Source organism: Squalius cephalus, assembly GCF_949319135.1.
Source record: "Squalius cephalus genome assembly, chromosome: 4".
Taxonomy (NCBI): Eukaryota; Metazoa; Chordata; class Actinopteri; order Cypriniformes; family Leuciscidae; genus Squalius; species Squalius cephalus.
The window spans coordinates 53,755,447-53,777,179 of NC_137125.1; the positions used below are offsets into that span (position 1 = coordinate 53,755,447).

General features: G+C 36.5%; 2 protein-coding genes across 2 annotated transcripts in view; both read left to right on the forward strand.

The window, feature by feature from the left end:
* Nucleotides 1-131: 131 nt before the first annotated feature.
* ano6 (anoctamin 6) lies at nucleotides 132-17,800 on the forward strand. The gene is made up of 20 exons (XM_079868491.1): nucleotides 132-723; nucleotides 2,092-2,159; nucleotides 2,339-2,467; nucleotides 3,449-3,517; nucleotides 3,798-4,076; nucleotides 4,934-5,047; nucleotides 6,004-6,119; nucleotides 6,376-6,510; nucleotides 6,613-6,715; nucleotides 9,021-9,081; nucleotides 10,379-10,524; nucleotides 10,639-10,716; nucleotides 10,864-11,098; nucleotides 12,015-12,184; nucleotides 12,613-12,710; nucleotides 12,842-12,972; nucleotides 13,068-13,273; nucleotides 14,050-14,258; nucleotides 16,468-16,573; nucleotides 16,674-17,800. The coding sequence occupies exons 1-20, from the start codon at nucleotides 639-641 to the stop codon at nucleotides 16,896-16,898; spliced, it is 2,763 nt and encodes a 920-aa protein (XP_079724617.1). The 5' UTR covers nucleotides 132-638; the 3' UTR covers nucleotides 16,899-17,800.
* Nucleotides 17,801-19,041: 1,241 nt separating this feature from the next.
* Nucleotides 19,042-21,733, forward strand: part of pwp1 (PWP1 homolog, endonuclein) — a 9,035-nt gene continuing 6,343 nt past the window's right edge. The window contains exons 1-3 of the mRNA XM_079869781.1: nucleotides 19,042-19,221; nucleotides 19,305-19,363; nucleotides 19,656-19,840. Of these exons, the coding sequence (XP_079725907.1) occupies nucleotides 19,156-19,221; nucleotides 19,305-19,363; nucleotides 19,656-19,840 (310 nt within the window). The 5' untranslated portion in view covers nucleotides 19,042-19,155. The remainder of the gene's footprint in view (nucleotides 19,222-19,304; nucleotides 19,364-19,655; nucleotides 19,841-21,733) is intronic.

The following is a 21,733-nucleotide window of genomic DNA, read 5'->3' on the forward strand; positions in this document are numbered from 1 at the left end:
AGACTCACTATGTTACTGATGCATTTGGGTGCTAGCATCACCATCAAGTTTTCCACTATGTATAATAAACTCGTATTTGAACAAATAAATTAGATTACAAGATATCAAAGGTGCTAAAGCTCACTTCCGTCGCACAAACACTCCGTGTGAAATCGAAGACACGGAAATCGTTCCTAGTGCGCAAATACGTTCTATCGTTTGAAGTTATGTTTAACCAAACAATATGCAGAGTTACTAGTTTTAATATATGCGTTAACTAGTGATAGAAAAAAATATAAACAATGACTTGTTCTGAAAAAAAAATGTAGGCTACCTTTTATATAGACGTATAAACCTGTGGTCAAACTCAAAAATCTGGAATTATTGCAAAAGCGGAAACTATAAAGTAGACGCAGCAACAAATTGTTATGCAATAATTGTCTGCCAGCTTATACCCCTACAACCCTCTTCCGACCCCACCTACTCAGTCTCAGCAAGTTCGGACCGGCAGGGAAAACTTCACGCATTTTCTTCTTTCACTCTCTGATTTTTTTGTTTTTTTACGGCTATACTTTGTATTGCTGCTGCGCATCTGTGCTGTACGGACTCCTGTTATTATCTGTTACATGTTGCGTTTTTTTTTGTGCTGAGTTTTAAAAATGACTGAAACAGAAGATGACATTAATGAGCTGGACTCAGAAACAGAGAACGGAGATGTTGAGATGTGTTTAATGTCTGAAGTGGGTGAGTTCGGCATCTTTACAACTATCGCTATCTTACATGATTCAGAGAGAAAGAGGCCAACGTCCTGGCTTACAAACATATGTTCTAAGAACGTTTTGCCAACGTTCTATTTGTAGTTTTGTTAATCTTTTTAAAACTTTTTTTCTCGGCTATGCGAACGTTCCATTTTAGAATTCTGCTTACATTTTGGGAATGTTACATTTGAATGTTCTCTGAACGTTCTGAAACAACCAGTGACATCATAAAAGAAATGTTACACAAACGTGTACTAACGTGTTTGCGTGTAACTAGCATTTCGGGGAAACGTTTCCCCCCTATTTTCTTATTCTTTCTAACGTTTCTTTTCTGGAAGAATGTTTGTTCATAACTTCGAGAAACCTTGCCAGAACGTTATCAAAAGCTCACAGACGGTTGCCTGTTAGCTGGAATCACATGTTTAGTTTCTTTTTCGGTGCAGCAGGTGTGGTGAGCTACAAGAAAGCATCAGTCGTATTTCAGAGCTATAAACGCATAAATAATGTGCTCCAACTCGTTCAGTTGCAAAGAAAAAGGGCTCGAACACATTTGCATATGTCAGGCCCGAAACAATACAAAACGTCCTAACCAGAAAGACAAGTTACACACTTACTTCACTACCATCCTCTTCATGGCCATCTAAACTTTAACTTTACTGATAATATTGACAATATTTTTGATTCAAACTAAATGCATGCATGTGTTTTATGTATTTTGTGTGTCTATATTAATGCTCAATTATGTCAGTTCCTTTGCCCTACTTTTGATTCTGTTGCATTTTACTGCAAGAACTGCACAAAAATGTGATTCAATTGTACAAATCCACATTTCTTTTATAGTGATATTCATTGGACAAATACACATGTCTTAAATGCACTAAGGATTTTCCTTTGTGTCAGCCCTTCTGCTCTGTTTTATGGCCAGTTTAATTTCATAAGCTGGAATAAGTTTGTGTGGTGGAGGCGTGATGGGATAGATGAGTTTTCCTTGTACGGGCTGTTTTCAGGCCGTTGCTATAGACATTTTCCATCCAGCCGAGCAACATCTGATTTGAGTTAATGTTTCCCATTATGCTTTGCTCTCTTGTTAGTTTGTTTTGGTTGGGTTTTCTGTAAGTAAACATTAAATCAGAGAATTCCAAAGTGTTCACATGCCGAGTGTAATGTAGTTTGATTTGTTTGAAGGGAAAAAATGTTTAATGGTGTATGCATTGAAAATATTATGTAAAACAATAATTCATTTAAGTATGTTGATGTATTGCTACTTGTTAGTTATCATCGGCAAGGGCTGCAGATTCATATCTGATCACAGAAGTTGTGAATCACCTGTTGGATGTTTCCAACCTTTTCCCAGATTATTCTGAGCAGGCACCAACATACAAATCTAGACCAGATGGTGAAGCTGCGCCAAAAGTGAAACAGGTTTGTTTCTTTTCAGTCCATCTTGAAAAAGCCAAAACTAGAAGAATTTTTAGGAGAATTAATTCAGTAGCTCAAATCCATTTATTAAGGAAATTTAATGGCCTTTTATTTTATAAAGGATCTTTTGCATGACTAGAGATGACTTTGAGCTTCCTGTGATGTCAGTTTGTCGTTTGCAGGTTGATTTCAATGGAAACCCAGACTCGCTGTTTTTCAACGATGGAATAAGAAGAATTGACCTTGTTTTGGTCTATGAGGATGAGTCTAAAACTGCATCAGAGAAAAAAGGCTCGGTTTATAGGAGAAAAGTAAGTCAAGGTCACATGAACACTTCATTTACTAATCCTCATGACTAATGTAAACCTAACCTCTTAACCTAACAATAACCTTAATGCCTAAAGTCACGATTAAACGGAAGTAGCAACAGATCTTTTCTTCTGTATTGTGATATACATCCGAGTATAACGCATTATTGGTGGAAAAAAAGTGGGGCGGGGACTTGGATTTATGCATCGGTTGTTGATTGGATGTTGAGATGTGGGCGTGGCACTCAAAATATGGTAGGGGCGGAGTTTAAGCTCACTAACTGATAGAAGAATTCCTGCTTACGTTACCAGAGAAAAGTCTGTCACTAAACATTATGAAAAAAATTAAAATTGCAAAATATATATATAAATATAATGGGCTGTCAAATCGATTAATCGCAATTAATCGAATTTAACATAAAAGTTTGTGTTTACACACAATATGCATGTTTACATGTATATACACACACACACACACACACATATATATATATATATATATACTGTGTGTATATATATATATATATATATATATATATATATATATATATATATATATATATATACATATAACATATATACACCTATTATATAAACAAACTATTATGTTAGTTGCGATTAATCGTGATTAATCGATTTGACAGCACATATATATATATATATATACTCTCATATATGTATACACACACACACACACACACACATATATATATGTGTATATATATAGTTACTGTTTTGTTGTTTTGTGATGCCTCAGTGATGTTATTTCTCTTCTTTTCAATAAACATTTGATGTGTATTTTCATTTCATGCTAACTTTAAACCCTATATTTTGTGAGATTCACACACATACTAAAAACCTTAATCACTAAACCCAACATCTAACTCAAGCTCCAGACTATTTTCTTAACAACGTCATCGTCATTCATACACAGCAAAATCAGCGAGTTTTTATCTCTTCTCTCCGTTTTCATTTATTATCTAGCAAAGACGAAGAGAGTGTTTTGAAGGAAGCCTGATGGATTTTGGTGTGGAATTGGAGGCGACACAATCCGTAAGTTGTTTAATCGCACATTTAAATAAGATTTCCCATAGAGATGTTGTCCTCCATAAGTATCAGATCCACAGTTCCTCTTTCCTTATGGACATTCTTGTCATTTCCTGCTTCATTTATTCCTGGTTTATATCAGTTCCACCAGTAAATATGGATTCTCAGGAAGGATACAGCAGGTCTTGTCTCAACCAGTTGATCAGATCAACAGGAATGCTATTGTTTTAGACAAAGGCACCTACACCTTTCCTGTAGAAGTTTCCCTTCTCTCTGTGTTTTGCAGGTGATAGATGAGAAAATGTTCTATGTGAAACTGCACATGCCTTTTGAAACGCTGTGTTCTTACGCTGAAGTCCTGCATATCAGACTGCCCATCCAGCCCAATGATCTGGCCCCACAATCCTACAGTTACAACTGCTTCACCAAGCACTTCTACCCCAGCGAAGACGTCATTGCCAAAGAGACGGAGTTCTTCACGGCCCCTTTCAGGAAGGATCAGCTGAACCGTTTTCACGTGAAGGACAGAGATAAGTTCTTCACGCCAGCCATGAGGAGCAGAATGGTGCGTTGAACATTTTAAGGGCCCTATCATACACACGGCGCGACGCAAGTGTTTTTTGCTAGTTTCAGCCTGACGCAGTTATCATTTTCACGTCCTGCACCACGTTGTTTAAACAGCAAATGCACTTGCGCCCATCTGTTCTCCCATGGGCGTGCTGGTCTGAAAACAAGGTGTGTTCTGGCGCATTGGTGGCGTGTTGCTATTTTGAGGCAAAAGAAATAGACTGAGCCATTGATCAACTGAAACCTGGTATAAAGTCAATGGCGTAGTATTTTTTTTTGTTGTTATTTAAAAAGCGCTTTAGTAATCTGAGCCTATAGGCAGGTCCACAACGCACATACACTTATTACACACACACAGGGCACACAAACATGCCAAATATTAAAAATAGAAGGATTACAATGTAAAAGATTATTTTTGTGTACATAAAGATATGGTGGAATCTGGCTTGTCCCGTAGATGGTGAGCTTTAACCTCACGCACGAGCAGATCCGTTTCCTCGCTAGAGACGCGTTCGTTTTTTCCGCTTGCAAATTCCGCCATGTAAATAGCAAATCCGCCATGCCGCGAGCACAACTGGCTTTTAAAGGGAATGGGAGATGAGACTCTGGTTGGTTTATTGCACGTTACGCCCAAAACACACCCATTACTAATTAAGAGAAGAGAGACAACCCCATGCACCGGGAGCGCCGACCATTTTTCCAGTCTTTAAACTAGCAAAAGTGGATTTAAGACACGCACTAAGTGCACTTGCGCCGTGCGCTCTAGACCATGCACTTAGATCCTTAAAATAGGGCTCTAAGAGTCGCTCGCACTTTACCTTCACCTGTCTCTTACTGATATACCGTTGGTTACAGGCGTACTACGTCCTCAACCGAGCTCCGTATGATATCAGAGGAAACATGAAGAAGTATGGCTTCTCCAAACTGCTGAACGGAGGCGTGTACAAAGATGCATATCCATTACATGATGTAAGTAACCATCAAACACCACAGGTGAAAATATCATCATACTTTCCCCAGTCACACTTAGGGTTAATATAGTTTACTAAAACTATTAAAACATTTTTGTTATAAAATGAAAAATAATAATAATAATAATAATATTTTTCATGTTTTATATATTTTTTCATTTTATAACAAAAATGTTTGAATAGTTTTAGTATATATTTATTATATACATAACATGAAAAACTTGAACTAAATGAAACTTTCTAACTTTTTTCTGAAGTTTAAGCACAAAAATAAATATTATTTATATTTATATGAAAAATAAATTTAACCTAAATAGTAATGTTTAAAAACACTAATAATTACAAAATTACTACAATTAATCTACAATTAAAAAAAATTATAATGTATAAAAATTATAATTAAATTATAATTATAATAAATAAAATATAAATGTGTGTAATAAATAATAAAAAAGATACTAGGTAATTAAATAAATTTGTTATAAACATAAGAAATTCTTAAAATAAATCAAATAATAAATAAAAAATATTTTAAATGCATATAAATAAACAAATAAATAATACATTTCAACAGTAACTGTGTAAAAAAAAACCTGGGTACAAGAAACCTGTGTAAATATAAATAAATAATAAATAAGGTGTCCTTGTTGCAGCGTTATTATACATTTAAGTACGGAGAAATATTAATTAACTACATGTACTTACTATAAAGTTGGGTTAGGATTAGGGTTTGATTTAGGGCTCGTTGCATGTAATTATGCATAATATACTGTTATTACTATAGTAAGTACATGTAATATATGAAACAAGGACACTGTAAAATAAAGTGTCAGCCAAAAAAGTTGTTTAAACTGTATGTAGTTTATGTACAGAGGTGATGCATGAGTGCTTTCCTGCAGTATTAAATGATCACTAATGTGCTTTTTGCTGGTGTTTTTGTGATTTCTGTAACAGTGCAGATTTAATGTGAAATCTAAAGAGCCCAGCTGCCCGAATGAACGGTTTCTGCTTTACAACGAGTGGGCGCATCCCAAGAGCTTCTACAAGATGCAGCCGCTGAACCTGATCAGGTGTGTGTTTGTGTCAGAAGACTTTTGCATTCGTGCAGTTTGTGTTTTTAGTTTCTATTCTGACTTCTGCTTAATTCATGCAAATTCATCAATTATGAAACGAGTTTGAGTCAGCTATAAAGCAGCTCCACAGAAGACAATAGTGTCATTCAGTTCAATGTTGATTTAATTCAGTTCAAGTTCATCAATTATGAAAGAACTTTGATTCAGCTATAAAGCAGCTCGACTAAAGACCTGCACCTGATCTTGCTTTCAGGAAGTATTTCGGTGAGAAGATCGGCATTTATTTTGCCTGGTTGGGTTTCTACACGATCATGTTGTCCCTCGCTGCTGCAGTCGGCCTCGGCTGTTTCATATACGGATACAGATCCAGAGAGAGCAGCACATGGAGGTACAGCACAGATAACATCACGCCGTTATGCTCTGATACACTTCACAGTACTTGTAATGCACTTACAATGTGCTTTGACTGATTATAACTCTGTTTGGGCAGCAAAGAGGTGTGCGACCCTGAGATTGGTGGACAGATTGTCATGTGCCCGCAGTGTGATAACTGTCTGTACTGGAGGCTGAACATCACGTGTGAGTCCTCTAAAGTGAGTATTCAAATAAAGTCGAAATCATAGACTAAAAAAAAATGGACGTAGAGTCCATAACGTCACCCGTATGTTTCTGAAGAGCATTTTTGAAGCCCAAAATGCCCAAAGTCGTCGCCATCTTGGCAGCGTCACTCCCGAATAAACGAAAATGTGCAGCGGGGCGAATTAGCTGAGGTGACGTGACGCTTACAGACAGCACACAAACGGCTAGTAGTGACATCAGTGGCAATCCACCTGTCACTCAAAGTGGCCATGCCCTTAATTATGCACAATTTTAAGGCTTAATATAATTTAAACGGATGAGTTATAAAAAAATGCACCCCCCTCACAGTCGTCATGACGGGCAAAATTAGCTACAGTGCTATGCATAAGTTTAGACACCCATGCTAAAGTTGACTAAAAAGAGGAATAAAAAATCATCTTTTGGAAATTGAACTTAATGCCTTAATTTAAAAAATTAGGAAAAATCCAGCCTTTAAGGACACCAATTTTCTTTGTGAATGAATAATGTATCGTAAATAAATAAATGTTCTTCCTTAAAATACAGGGTGCATAAGTTTGGACACCCCTATGTTAAATCCCCATAGAGGCAGGCAGATTTTTATTTTTAAGTATTTTTTTTTTTTTTTTTTTTTAGGATACTATGCATCCTGATAAAGTTCCCTTGGCCTTTGGAATTAAAATAGCCCCACATCATCCCATAGCCTTCACCATACCTAGAGATTGGCATGGTTTTATTTCAGTTAGCCTAATAGCTGGTTTGATTTGCATTGAGAGATGATCTTATGGAAAGTACCCCATGCCAATCTCTAGGTATGGTGAAGGCTATGTGATGATGTGGGGCTATTTTAATTCCAAAGGCCAAGGGAACTTTATCAGGATGCATAGTATCCTAAAAAAAAACTTTAAAAAAAACTTAAAAATAAAACTCTGCCTGCCTCTATGGGAATTTAACATAGGGGTGTCCAAACTTATGCACCCTGTATTTTAAGGAAGAACATTTATTTATTTACGATACATTATTCATTCACAAAGAAAATTGGTGTCCTTAAAGGTTGGATTTTTCCTAATTTTGTAAATTAAGGCATTAAGTTCAATTTCCAAAAGATGATTTTTTATTCCTCTTTTTAGTCAACTTTAGCATGGGTGTCTAAACTTATGCATAGCACTGTATATAGACCAAAACTACTTTTTGCACCAGGCTGTACAAAACAAATTTCTGCTGTAAAGTTTGGCATTTTAACATGTGGGTTTATGGGATTGACTCTCTTTTGGAGCCTGTCTCTAGTGGCCAGTCGGTGAATTGTCGTTTAAGTCACTTCCATGTTGGATTCAAGAGAGAGAAAGAGGAAGGTTGCCGCTTGGCCGAAACCCAGGAACAAGCATTTTAGCATTTCCGGTTCCATTGTCCTGAAGTCAATAGCCATGTTTCCATCCAAAGTTGCAAATTTAACTTACGTGCAAAATTGAAATATTGCATAACACATCTGCAATTAAGTCAGTGTTTACATTACAAAAATGCAAGTTGCTGCAGTCTGTGAAGCCATTGTGGTTCTTTTTTCATATATCATCATAAATGACTAAATGCTATAATAAACACTGTCGTGTTATCTTGCAATCGGATGGCTGGTGTTTGGGAACGCAATTGTATGAGATGCTTCTGTCATTATTCCCAAACATTTTAATGACAAACTTTGGCCACCAAACCAACATTTGAAATCTTGTGATGAAATAATTAGGACTAGAGAGGTCTTTGAGGACATTAAATGTCATATAAGATGACTTTATCAATCAGCGATTGGCTGTTTTATTTAGAAGGCGGGACTAATTCCGCCATATTGCTTATTGCACTTTCTCCCATTTGTAAGTAATATGAGTGCACCATTTTTGAACATCTAAAGTCTTTGATTGAAGTCATGTGACTGTGATGTAGTTCGTTTATAGCCTACACTTAGCTTTCAACTCCTAAAAAAGGTCTGAAGTTGTGTTCATTTGTGAAGATTATCATGATGATGAACAGAACGTGTAAGAATCATAAGCATTTGTTGATCACAGAGCTTATTTTCTGCCATAATCCGATAGCCAATGGAAAAATCCTTTTGGGTTTTTGTTGAGAATAATGCAAACTTTAATGCAAACAATAATGCAAACTCTTTCCACATGTTGCATATTTCACAACGTCTCCTCTGGAGGATTTGAGGATTTCTTGTCTGATCTAGGACTTAACTTCTGGTGTTTGTGAAACTCCCTTTTTGCTGTTCTGAAACTGATAATGTGTTTCTGTTCTCGTTTTTCTCCACAGAGACTGTGTATATTTGATAACTATGGGACATTAGTGTTTGCTGTTTTCATGTCTATTTGGGGTGAGTAATGATGTCATACACTGGTCACATGATCCCATGCACATCTGAACCCTAATCCTAGCCTCATTGTGCTAAACCTTTGATTACTCAACATTGCATCAACAATGCTTTTACATCAACATACTGTAGGCTCAGCTTATTCTGGCCGAGAACCAGCAAGCCATTTTTTCGGCAACACTTTACAATATGGTTCCATTTATTAACATTAGTTAACGTATTACTAATGGGACCTTATTGTAAAGTGTTGCAATTTTTTTGTAATGCAACATTTAGGTGCATTGCAGAAATATGTTTGGAGCTTTTTGCCGTTTTGCCATTAAAAAGTTGAAATTCTAACTGAAAAGGTCAAAATTCTGACTGAAAAATACATGATTATGACATAGAAAGTCAATATATACATTATCTTTATGTCATTATGACTTAATATATAATTTGGACTCTTAAATGTCATAATTTCGACATAGTATGTCATAATTTAGATTTTTTTAATGTAATTTTAACTTTTTATGTCAATTTTGACCATCATAATTTTGACTTTTTAATTCTATAGTTTCGATTTTGTAATTTTTGACTTAGTATGTCATAATTTAGAGTTTTTTTAAGTCATATTTTTGACTCTTTCTTATATTTAGCTTGCCATAATTTAGACTTTTTGTCATAATTTAAACTTTTAAGTCATAATTTCGACTTTTTAATGTCGTAATTTCGACTTTATAATGTAATAATTATGACTTCAATTCATAATTTCGACATTTTTACGTCATAATTTTAACTTTTTAATGTCATAATTTCAACTTTTTAATGTCAAACTTTCAGCTTTTCATCTCATAAATATGACTTGGTACCAGAGGTGGGTAGTAACGAAGTACATTTACTTCGTTACATTTTTTTGGACACTTTTTTGGAAAAATTTTACTTTTAAGAGTAGATTTAAATGTGGGTACTTTTACTTTTACTTTTACTAAATATACGAGCTTGATAAAAATGCTCTTTTAGAAGAAAATTTCAGATGGCACTCAGAGGCTTTTGCATCATGAAGTCTTCTTATATATATATATATATATATATATATATATGCCTATATGATCCGAAGTAACTAGTAACTCGCTACTTGAGTAGTTTTTTCATTGGATACTTTTTTACTCTTACTCAAGTAACTATTAAGATTATTACTTTTACTTTTACTTTGATTAAATATTTCTATAAGTACTTGTACTTTTACTTGAGTACAGTTTTTGGATACTCTACCCACCTCTGCTTGGTACATCTTTTATGCAATGTGTTTTATCTTTCACAGTGACACTGTTTTTGGAGTTCTGGAAACGATACCAGGCCGTGCTGGAGCACGATTGGGACACGGTGGAGTTTCTTCAGCAGGAGGAACAGCCACGACCCGAATACGAGGCCAAATGCACCCATGAAAGAATGAACCCTGTTACAAAGGTGTGAGTTTCACTGGATGCAGGGGCTGTATTCATTGTTTTAGGTGTTTGACTTCAAAAGTAAGCTTAAAAAAGCATTAAATATGCAGTGTGCTTCTGTGTTTGTTTTATACAGTCTAATGAGAAGGTGCCATACACAGCCTGTGGAAAGTGCATGAGAGTGACATGTGGCATCAGCACTGTGTTATTCTGGGTAATATTACACTACATCATACATTTAAAGCCTAGTCTAATACATGTTCTAGGCCATCATCACTTGCATTCACATTACGCATGCTTTTCAATGTCATTTCATGTTGCATCATCCGTCTCTCTGTTGCTTTTTTATGATCTCGTGTAGATTCTGTTGATCATAGCATCAGTGGTCGGGGTGATCGTGTATCGCTTGGCGATGTTTATCGTTTTCTCTGTGGAGCTGCGCTCGGGTTTGAAGGATCACAAGGAGCTGGAGCCGTTCAAAGAGTTCATCACCCCTCAGATGGCCACTTCCATCACAGCCTCCATCATCAGCTTCATCATCATCATGATTCTCAACAACGTCTACGAAAAAATAGCCATCTGGATCACAGATTTCGGTAACAGATTTCGCTGTAGTTTGATGATTTACAGCAGGGATTCGCTGAATTAACTTGACTTGATTTTTTTTTTGACAATAAAGGCCCTATTTTAAGGATCTAAGCACATGGTCTAGAGTGCATGGCGCAAGTGCACTTAGTGCATGTCTGAATCCACTTTTGCTAGTTTAACGACGGGAAAAATGGTCGGCGGTGCATGGTCTAAAAGGGTTGTCTCTATTCTCTTAATGAGCCCTTTAAAATTCCCTTTAGCATGGCGGATTCGCTATTTACATGGCGGAATTTGCAAGTGGAAAGACTAAACGCTTCTCTAGCGAGGAAACGGATCTGCTCGTGCGCGAGGTTAAAGCTCAGACCATCAATGGGACAAGCCGGATTCCACCATATCTTTATGTACACAATAATAATCTTTTACATTGTAATCCTTCTATTTGTAATCATTCGGCATGTTTGTGTGCTGCTGCACGTCCCTGTGTGTGTAATAAGTGTACGTGCATTGTGGACCCGCCTATAGGCTCATATTACTAATGTGCTCTTTAAATAACAAAAAAAAAAATACTACGTCATTGACTTTAGACCAGGTTTCAGTTGGTCAATGGCTCAGTCTATTATAGTTCCTCAAAATAGCAACACGCCATCAATGCGCCAGAACACACCTCGTTTTCAGACCAGCAGCCCATGGGCACAAATGCATTTGCTATTTAAACAACGTGGCGCAGGACGTGAAAATGATAACTGCGTCGGGCTGAAACTAGCAAACAACACTTGCGTCGCGCCTGGCGCTGCATTGCACCAGGTGAATGATAGAGCCCTAAGTGTTAACAGTAATGAACTGCATTAGTTATTTTAGTTTCATACTGAGTAAAAGTGTTTATAGGATTCTCTGTAAATATGTGGCTCATTCTGTGTGCTTCAGAGCTGCCGCGGACCAAAACGGAGTACGAGAACAGCCTGACGCTGAAGATGTTCCTCTTTCAGTTTGTGAACTATTACTCGTCCTGTTTCTACATCGCTTTCTTCAAAGGAAAGGTGGTGGGCTACCCGGGACAGCCCGTCTACTGGTTCGGGAAGTTCCGCAACGAGGAGGTGAGAGATTTCTGTGAGATGACGAGGAACTAAATTACTAATTACTAAGCTGAAATGATGACATTAAAAAGTTGAAATTCTAACTTTAAAGGTCAAAATTCTGGTTGAAAAATTCATGATTATGACATAGAATGACATATGTTGTCTTTTTAATTTCAATCTTATGAGTGTCATTGTGATTAAGTATATAATTACTTTTTTAGTCAGAATTTTGACTTTTTATGTCAGAATTGTAACTTTTTTAATGTCATAATTTCAGCTTTTCATCCAATAAATATGACTTGGTATGTCATAAGTTAGATTTTTATATGACAACATTCATCAACTGATATTCCTTGAATGCAATGCAAGTAGCTTTGGATAAAATGCATAAGTGAGAAGTCTGGTACATGTCTATTTCATATAACATGAAACATTATTGCGTTCAGTGTGATCCTGGCGGCTGCCTGACTGAGCTGACCACACAGCTGTCAATCATCATGACCGGAAAGGCCGTCTGGAACAACATACAAGAAGTCCTTCTGCCGTGAGTTTCACACAGCGAATGAGACCATTTTGAACATTAACATCATGATAAATTTGGCTCGACTTGAATTATTAACTCTTTCATAGAGCAGATAAAAAACCACAGCAATTAATAAACGATCATGTTTCTAGGTGGTTGAAGAATCTGATATTTCGTCGTTGCACCCAGGTGGGTTCAGAGAAAGTGATTCCTCGCTGGGAACAGGACTATCAACTCCAGCAAATAGGAAAGCTCGGCCTGTTTTATGAATACCTGGAGATGGGTGAGATTTTGCGCACACATTTGAATCATCCAATCAGCTGTGAGTGCCTGAACACTGTTGTCTGAATGTGTTTTTTGTCTATTGCATTCCCACAGTGATCCAGTTTGGATTTGTGACTCTGTTTGTGGCATCTTTCCCGTTGGCCCCTCTCCTGGCACTGATCAACAATCTGTGTGAAATCCGTGTGGACGCCTGGAAAATCACTACTCAGTTCCGTCGGATAGTTCCAGAAAAGGCCCAGGACATCGGAGCCTGGCAGCCCATCCTACAGGGAGTGGCGATTCTCGCAGTGGCAACAAACGTGGGTTGAAAATATTTTAAGCGATTCTCATTTTGATGAACCCATATCGATTCTTAAAAGGATAGTTCACCCAAAAATGACAATTATTTTTTAATTAATTATCATTATTTACTCATCCTCATCCCATCACTGATGTACATGACTTTTTTTCTTCATATAAACACAAATGTGTCCAAAGGGCAGCAAATAAATAATAAATAAAAGAGGGCCCAAGACTGAGCCTTGGGGAACTCCAGTGGTAACAGTAAAGTACATTTCAGCTCATAAATAAAAAGTACACCAACTAATTTTAAAATATACGTGAAAATTCAATAAGTTGTGAGAAATAAAAGGATAATACAGAAGGTTACTTTGATTTGCTTTCAAATTCTGTCAATTCTATTACGATATTCAAACAATAAATGTTGTTTTGATGCTCTTTAATGTGGCATGTGAACATTCATCTCTTGCACTTTACTAAATCCGTCATGAATACTAGTTTTTATGACGTCCACCATTCAAGTGTTTATATTTCAAAAAATGAATTGAAGTAGTTGCTATTATAATATATTACATTATATTAAAATGTTTTACTTGTTGGACTGTACCTGATAAATTTCCAAATGAATCAATTCACTTTGTATTAAGATCAGAATTGAATCAAATCACAAGTTTGTGCGTCGAAATTGAATCTCAAAATTTGTGTCAATACTCAGCCCTAGTTTAGAAGTTGTAAACTTGTCTGATTCAGGTCATGTTCACTCACTGTCTGCATCTGTGGTTGTTTTCCTCTCCAGGCTGCCATCATTGCCTTCACTTCGGACATGATTCCTCGGCTGGTTTATTACTGGGCGTTTTCTGTGAACCCTTACACAGGCGGATCAGACCACACCATGGCGGGCTTCATCAACAGCTCGCTGTCTGTATTCAACGTTGATGACTTCACAGAGAAGAGCAGACCAAATGAAGACACCAAACTGATCTGGCCCAACATCACCACATGCCGGTCAGCTTGTAAAACATGACCAGTTATTACAGCATGTTATATTTGTGAATTACAGCTCGCTCGTAGTTTAATACACAGCATGCATGTTTCATAGATTTATCTAAACAAGTGTGTACCTTGTGTCGCATTATAAGTGATCTGCAACACCTGTATGTGTGGATCATTTATATAAAACTACCCAAACATTATTACTTCTATAGACTTGCATAGAAAAGAGCAAAAGCTTGTCTAATTATATGGCTGGTGGCAACAGATGTTAAGGTCGGATTGATCTGTAGTTTTTAAGGTGGAGTTTTAACTAGTTAATGTTGTTTATATGTCTGTGTTGTTTCTTAATATGCTTTAAGACAAACCATGTGTAAATTCATAAGTCGACACCATTGCTGAGTATTTCCTCCTTAAAACTGCAGTGAACCAAAGACAGTCTCAAAAACACGCTTTGAAATCGCTGGTGTTTCTGACATCACAAACGACCTTGTAACCAATCAGATCAACGTGCCGGCGGGCTTTAGCATATCATTAACAGCGAACAGCAGGGGAGCCTCAAGAGAAGCCAGGTTATCCCCGTATATTCTTCTGTTGATATGAAAAATCGAGTCGATTTAGCAATATAGCAGGTGTATGATATATATAACGATTTTATGATGAACTAGATGGATTTCTCCACTGATTTTCCTAGTTGTTCATAATGTTTCTGATGATTGTTAGAAGGCAGCTGTCTGACTCTGAGATGGCGAACGGGAACATGGTTTTTGTAACATTAGTAACACAGTATTATCTGTTTGATAACATAAGCCGTGTTTCCATTACCCTTCAAATTGCGCAAATTGAAATTGCGAATTGAAAATACGCCCAATGGAAACGTCAATTTCGCAAAAACTCCCATTTATCGCAAAAAAGTTTTTACGCTCACATGAGGTGGTTTTTCAGGCAATTCGAAAAAGAAATATTTCGTAAAACTGCAATGGAAACAGTTTTTGTGCATTTTCAGTCACCTGACAAAGATGACGCGGTGTGTTTGGACAGAAGACGAGACAGAGTTCTTTATTGAATTCATAAAAGACAAAAGAATGACAGAAATACTGGATTCTAAACCTCAAAGAATTGCCACAATCAAGACCTCGAAGCAGAACTGAGTGAGAAAAACCCAGAAACACCTCATATGTGCCGCTCACAGGCACAGTATAAGGGTCTTTCCATTAATGCTTGGATAACACGCCTACGTTTCCTTCCATTAATAATAATAATGGCCAGTGCGGTGGCTGTGATATATACATAAACTTACCAACGTCCGTTGCCATGATTTTTGGAATGACTTATGAGAGGAAAAAATGACGTTGTAGTCGCATAACATCGGTTAATGGAAACGCCGTCATTTCGCAATAGTTTTTTATCGATATTTAGAAAAAATCGCAAAAGTTTTGCGTGAATATTTAATGGAAACGCGGCTATAGTCAAGCAAAAGGCTAATCATATTAATTACCGATATGTGTCCGACGTTGTAGAGCGCGATACATAAAACGCATTACCATTCCGATACATGAACTGGAGTATGAGTGAGTGGAGGCGGGGCTCATTTGCATATTCATAGAAACCCGTATACTAAATAAGGCAAAGGTGTCGAGTTACATTCAAGTAATTTTAAAGCATGAAAAAAAATCACAGGAAAAAACATTTGAATATGCCATTGTGGTGATCAAAGATGAGTTTTAAGTAGGGCTGTCAAACGATTAATCGCGATTAATCGCATCCAAAATAAAAGTTTGTTTTTACATAATATATGTGTGTGTACGGTGTATAATTATTTTCTATATATAAATACGCACACATGCATGTATATATTTAAGAAATATTTGCATGTATATACTGTGTATATATATTTATATTATATATAATTTATATTATATATAAATATTTTATATATAAATAACACATTTTTCTTAAATATATATGCATTTGTGTGTATTTATATATAGAAAATAATTATACTCCATACACACACATATATTATGTAAACACAAACTTTTATTTTGGATGCGATTAATCGCGATTAATCGTTTGACAGCCCTAGTTTTAAGGGATACAATTATTGACTACAGGGGGACTTTGAGATTTTACATTGTTAAATATAAAGAGCAGTTGATTTTTATGAACACTGACAATGTTTATTTTGTATTAAAAAAGTATTAATTTGCTCTTATGTTCTCAGGTATCGAGATTTCAGGTATCCTCCCAGTCATCATAATCAATATGAGTTCAGCATATATTATTGGCACGTCATTGCTGCCAAACTGGCTTTTATGATTGTTGTTGAGGTATGTGACTAGATGTGATACGCCCAATGATTACCTCATGAAACAAACTTTGTGTTTGTGTTTTTAAGGTTCTAAATATGCTGTTTTGTTCTCCTCTCAGCACATCGTTTATTTCTCAAAATTCATGCTGTCCTACATAATACCGGACGTGCCGGAAGCGCTGAAAGAACAGATCAAACGGGAGCGTTACCTGACGCAGAAGATCCTGCATGAAACCAACATCGAGCAGCTTAAGGAACTCATGAAGCCCGTCACTGAGAAGCTTCAGAACCAGGTTGAAGAGCCGGAGTTGGAGTTGGAGTTGGAGTTGGACCTGAAGCTGTGAAGCCTTACATTTACCATCCTTAATCCCTGTCCCACGCCTCATATTCAGATCCATGCGTTTTAAACCTCAAACAAACAAGCTCAAGAATGTTTGCGTAGTCATTTTCATTTTACCGGACAAAGTGTATTGTGCCAAGAGAAATATGCCTTGAAAACAGGTTTTGTGTGGAGCCCACATCTTAAAACCACTAGTTTTAATATTTTTTAGAAATTGCTTTTTGCCAAGTGAGAGATGTTGTCATAATTCTTCGTTTGTTGCAGACGACTGGTAAAAACCAATGGCTTTTGTTCTGACAATCCATTGCAATGCATATTATTGCAGATGTTACTGACGTATTATATATTATGAAAACAAGAAGTATGTGATCTTTATCACTTCTTATTGAACTAAATGTGCAAAATCTGGTATAAAACAATGCAAGATATTTTTAAAGGATTTAAATGACTATCAAGTATTATGCTGCCAAATCAAGTTTTTTTTTATGTGAGGTTTATACATCAAATAAAATAAATAGAGCATTTAATGCTTTTTAAAATTTACTAATACTAACAAAAAAAAAAGTGCCTTAATGTTACAATGGTAAAACCATGTTATTGGATATGTTAAACTACTTTGGAGTACTATATGAATATTGTGTTTATAAGTAATGTTTATTATGGTAATATCAGAATCATACACGACACTGTGAGCACAAGATGCCATAAATTAACTTTTTTATTATTATTGTTGTTACTATTTTAGCCAAGCTAACATTTCTATCATGCTCTGTGTGTTTGTGAATATTCCATTTTTGTGTGTTACCTCTGTACAATACAATGTTTACAAATGTACGTATATTTGCACATATATTGACAATAGCATTTTTTTATATAAAAAATAAATTGTTAATGTTGTACAATGTTCTTTGTTTACATAATTTCATTTAAATAGTTTGCTAATTAATATCCACTCATACTTAATCAATTAGAATGACAAAATAATAATAAAATAATAGTTGATATACACGCCATCTTATTAGTAATATATACATTACTGTTCAAAAGTTTGGGGTCAGTAAGATTTTTTAATGTTTTTAAAAGAAGTCTCTTCTGCTCACCAAGGCTGCATTTATTTTATAAAAAAATAAATAAAAAAAACAGTAATATTGTGAAGTATTATGACAATTTTAAATGACTGTTTTCTATTTTAATGTATTGTAAAGTGTAATTTATTCCTGTGATCAAAGCTGTATTTTCAGCATCATTACTCCAGTCTTCAGTGTCACATGATCCTTCAGAAATCACTCTAATATGATGATTTGCTGCTCAAGAAACATTTATGATTATTATCAGTGTTGAAAACAGTTGTGTACAATGTTTTTTCAAAATTCTTTGATGAATAGAAAGTTCAAAAGAACAGCATTTATTTAAAATAGAATATTTTCTAACATTATAAATGTCTTTACTGTAACTTTTGATCAGTTTAACTCATCCTTGATGAATAAAAGTATTGATTTATTTTATTTCTTTCCCCCAAAAATAAAATTATAATTCTTACTGACCCCAAACTTTTGAAGGGTAAGTGTTTAATGTCACAAAAGCTTTAGATTTCAGATAAATGCTGTTCTTTTCAACTTTCTATTCATCATAGCATCATGAAATAAAAATGTAAATAACTGTTTTCAACATTGATAATAATCATAAATGTTTCTTGAGCATCAAATCCTCATATTAGAGTGATTTCTGAAGGATCATGTGACACTGAAGACTGGAGTAATGATGCTGAAAATTCAGCTTTGACCACAGGAATAAATTACACTTCACTATATATTCACATAGAAAACAGCTGATTTACATTGTAATAATATTTCACAATATTACTGCTTTTGTTTGTATTTTTAATCAAATAAATGCAGCCTTGGTGAGCAGAAGAGACTTCTTTTAAAAACATTAAAAAATCTTACTGACCCCAAACTTTTGAACGGTAGTGTATTAGAAACTAGCAGAAGAGAGAAATTCATACAGGTTTGTAACAACATTAGGATGAGTAAATGATAACAGTATTTTTATTTTTATGTAAACTATCCTAGTACTAGCCATAGACAGTATAAGAAGGTACTAGCATACATAGCATGCTAGCGCAACTTTCCGTTCTAGGCAATTTTATTTCTGCGGCCTGGCGCGACTGTGACGTCATCACTGTGCGTCGCGGTGACAACTGCAGCTCGGGGAATCCTCGTGTGTTGTGTTTTATCATCATAAATCTGTACAAATCAACCATGAGCTCTCAAATAACGTGTGTCGGTTGGGTGAAGCGGGGAATCGCGAAAGAAACGCCTGATAAAGTGAGTCTGTCACGTGATTGAGTTTAAACTGCTTGTTTCTGTGGCATCGCACACGTGTAACTCTATTACAATCTTTATCACAGGTCGAGTTGAGCAAAGAAGAGCTGCAACGCATCATATCAGAGGCTAAAGATGAGCTACAGTGAGTTTGACCCGCTCACACTGAATCTGACACTTAATGAGACACATTTAGTAGTAGCAATAATAATATTGTCAATATGATCCTGTCAAATACCAGTGTCCTGTTATTGCCATTTTACCCTGTGTTTCACTTTAAAACTTTTGAGCGGGCCCAATTTTTATGATATAAACTTCAAATTTGGTTAGGCTTTGATTTTTTCCAGCAATTTTTGAGTGAAGATTATTTAATAAAATATATATTTTGTATATGTTCAGCTGTTTCATTTGAGGAAACCTCTTTGTGATTTCTCCAGGGATCATGAGGATGATGATGATGAAGAGAAGGTTGATGAAGGTGTGGTTAGTGGTCTGGACATCAGTGAAGAAGCATCAGCAGCTCCGACTGATAGTGAAGAAATAAAAGAGGAGGAAGATGCGAACGAGGCGGAGGATGATCTTGCAGAGTACGGACTAGACAAATATGATGAAGAAGACATCGGTATGTGATGAAGAGCACATGTTATTCTTCCCCTGACTGATTCATCTGCCCTAAAGAGTTAGTTCATGCAATAATATAAATGATCCCATAACCCTCAAGCCATCCTAGGTGTATGTGACTTTCTTCTTTCAGACGAACACAATCGGAGTTATGTTAAAGGAGACATATCATGCTTTTAAATCGTTCCTTTTAACATATAAATCATACATTTGTAGTCTATATAAAGCGGAACTGCAATGCTTGGGTCTGAATTCCTCATTATTAAAGCTCCACAGGCCCCTTTTCTACCCCTTTTCTGATGTGCGTCTGAGAGCAACTCGTTTTGGTGCGGTCTCTTTAAATACAATTGAGACACTTCATACCCCGCCCCCTCTCCAGGATGCAGAGGTTCAACTCCACCCCGTTCGGCCATTTTTGTAGTTTGATAGCAGAGATACGAATATAGCGGCACAGAAACTTTTTATTCACACGTTATTAAAGGACAGGTTCGGTATTTTACACTTAAAGCCCTGTTTACAGATCGTTTCTGATGAAATAGAACGGTTAAGATTAAAATTTGGTCACATGCTGCTGTCCCGAGAATTTTAGGTTTATTTCGCTTTCCCCCCCACCTACAGAATGGCAGCCTATGGGCACTGGAACAATCCTTCCTAAAACGCATGAAACTTTCGTTTACAAAGACATGAAACTCACCGAGTGGTCAGGGGTGTCCACTGATATGCTCACACAAAAATCGCTGCAAAAGATGCTTTCCAACAGGTGTTTTACCATTCGTTGTAAAACTGTGGATCTATTTTTCCAAACGTCTCACACCCGTAGATTCTTCCGTTGAGAGCTTGAATAATAAACACTCCAGCCCAGTTGGTGGCGATAATGCACCTTTGCCAATTGCAAGCAAACCACTGGCATTTAATTGAATACACAGAAGAAGCAGAAGAAGAAGCGGCGGAGTAATACCGTACTGCACACAGCCCATCCAATTCAAGTCAATGGAGTTGGACAAAAACTACGATAAAACCTGTTGGAAAGCATCTTTTGCAGCGATTTTTGTGTGAGCATATCAGTGAACACCCCTGACCACTCGGTGAGTTTCACGTCTTTGTAATCGAAAGTTTAATGCGTTTTAGGAAGGATTGTTCCAGTGCCCATAGGCTGCCATTCTGTAGGTGGGGGGGAGAAGCGAAATAAACCTAAAATTCTCGGGACAGCAGCATGTGTCCACATTTTTATCTCAACCATTCTATTTCATCAGAAACGATCTGTAAACAGGGCTTTAAGTGTAAAATACCCCGCCCACAATAACTTGTCCTTTAACAAAATGTCAACAACGGAAGACTTGTCCAGCCAGCCTTACATGTTCGAGTCAGAGTCGGAGCCGGAGCGAGATGAAAATGAAGACGACGAACCTGCAGAACAACGTCTTCATAAGGATGTATCGCAATGGTGTGTTACTGTATTTACACATGAAACTTTGGTCTTCCGACCTTTTACCACCGTGTCGATTTATTTTGATTAATATGTGCGAGGGAGAGAGAGCAAGACAGCGTCTAGTTTGGAGACGGTGTCTTATTTACACTTTCGCCTGGCTCCGAAGAGAGAGAGAGAGAGAGTGCGTGCGCGTGACCGGGTCTCTCGCTCTCTCTCTGCTCGTTCTTTCAGTTAAACATGCGCCCTGTCACAAGCGCAGCAGTTCATCTACATTAGACGGTGTAATGAAGCGTGTGGGTTACTACATCCAACAACCGAACATTTTAACTTACCCTCTCGTAACTTCTGCATCTTTTAGCTTGGACTACAAAATTGCAGCGAGAAATAAAAATGGCGGATCGCTCGAAGTGTTGGGCTCAATCTTCTTTTACGGTCTATGGGCTCAATGGGCTGGAAGTCAATGTC

Bases quoted from the DNA above. Each gene is read 5' to 3' on its own strand.
- ano6 (XM_079868491.1), top strand. From the start codon at position 639: ATGACTGAAACAGAAGATGACATTAATGAGCTGGACTCAGAAACAGAG. The intron at 3,518-3,797 runs GTAAGTTGTTTA...TGTGTTTTGCAG, and splicing joins AATTGGAGGCGACACAATCC to GTGATAGATGAGAAAATGTT. The intron at 6,716-9,020 runs GTGAGTATTCAA...TTTTCTCCACAG, and splicing joins TCACGTGTGAGTCCTCTAAA to AGACTGTGTATATTTGATAA.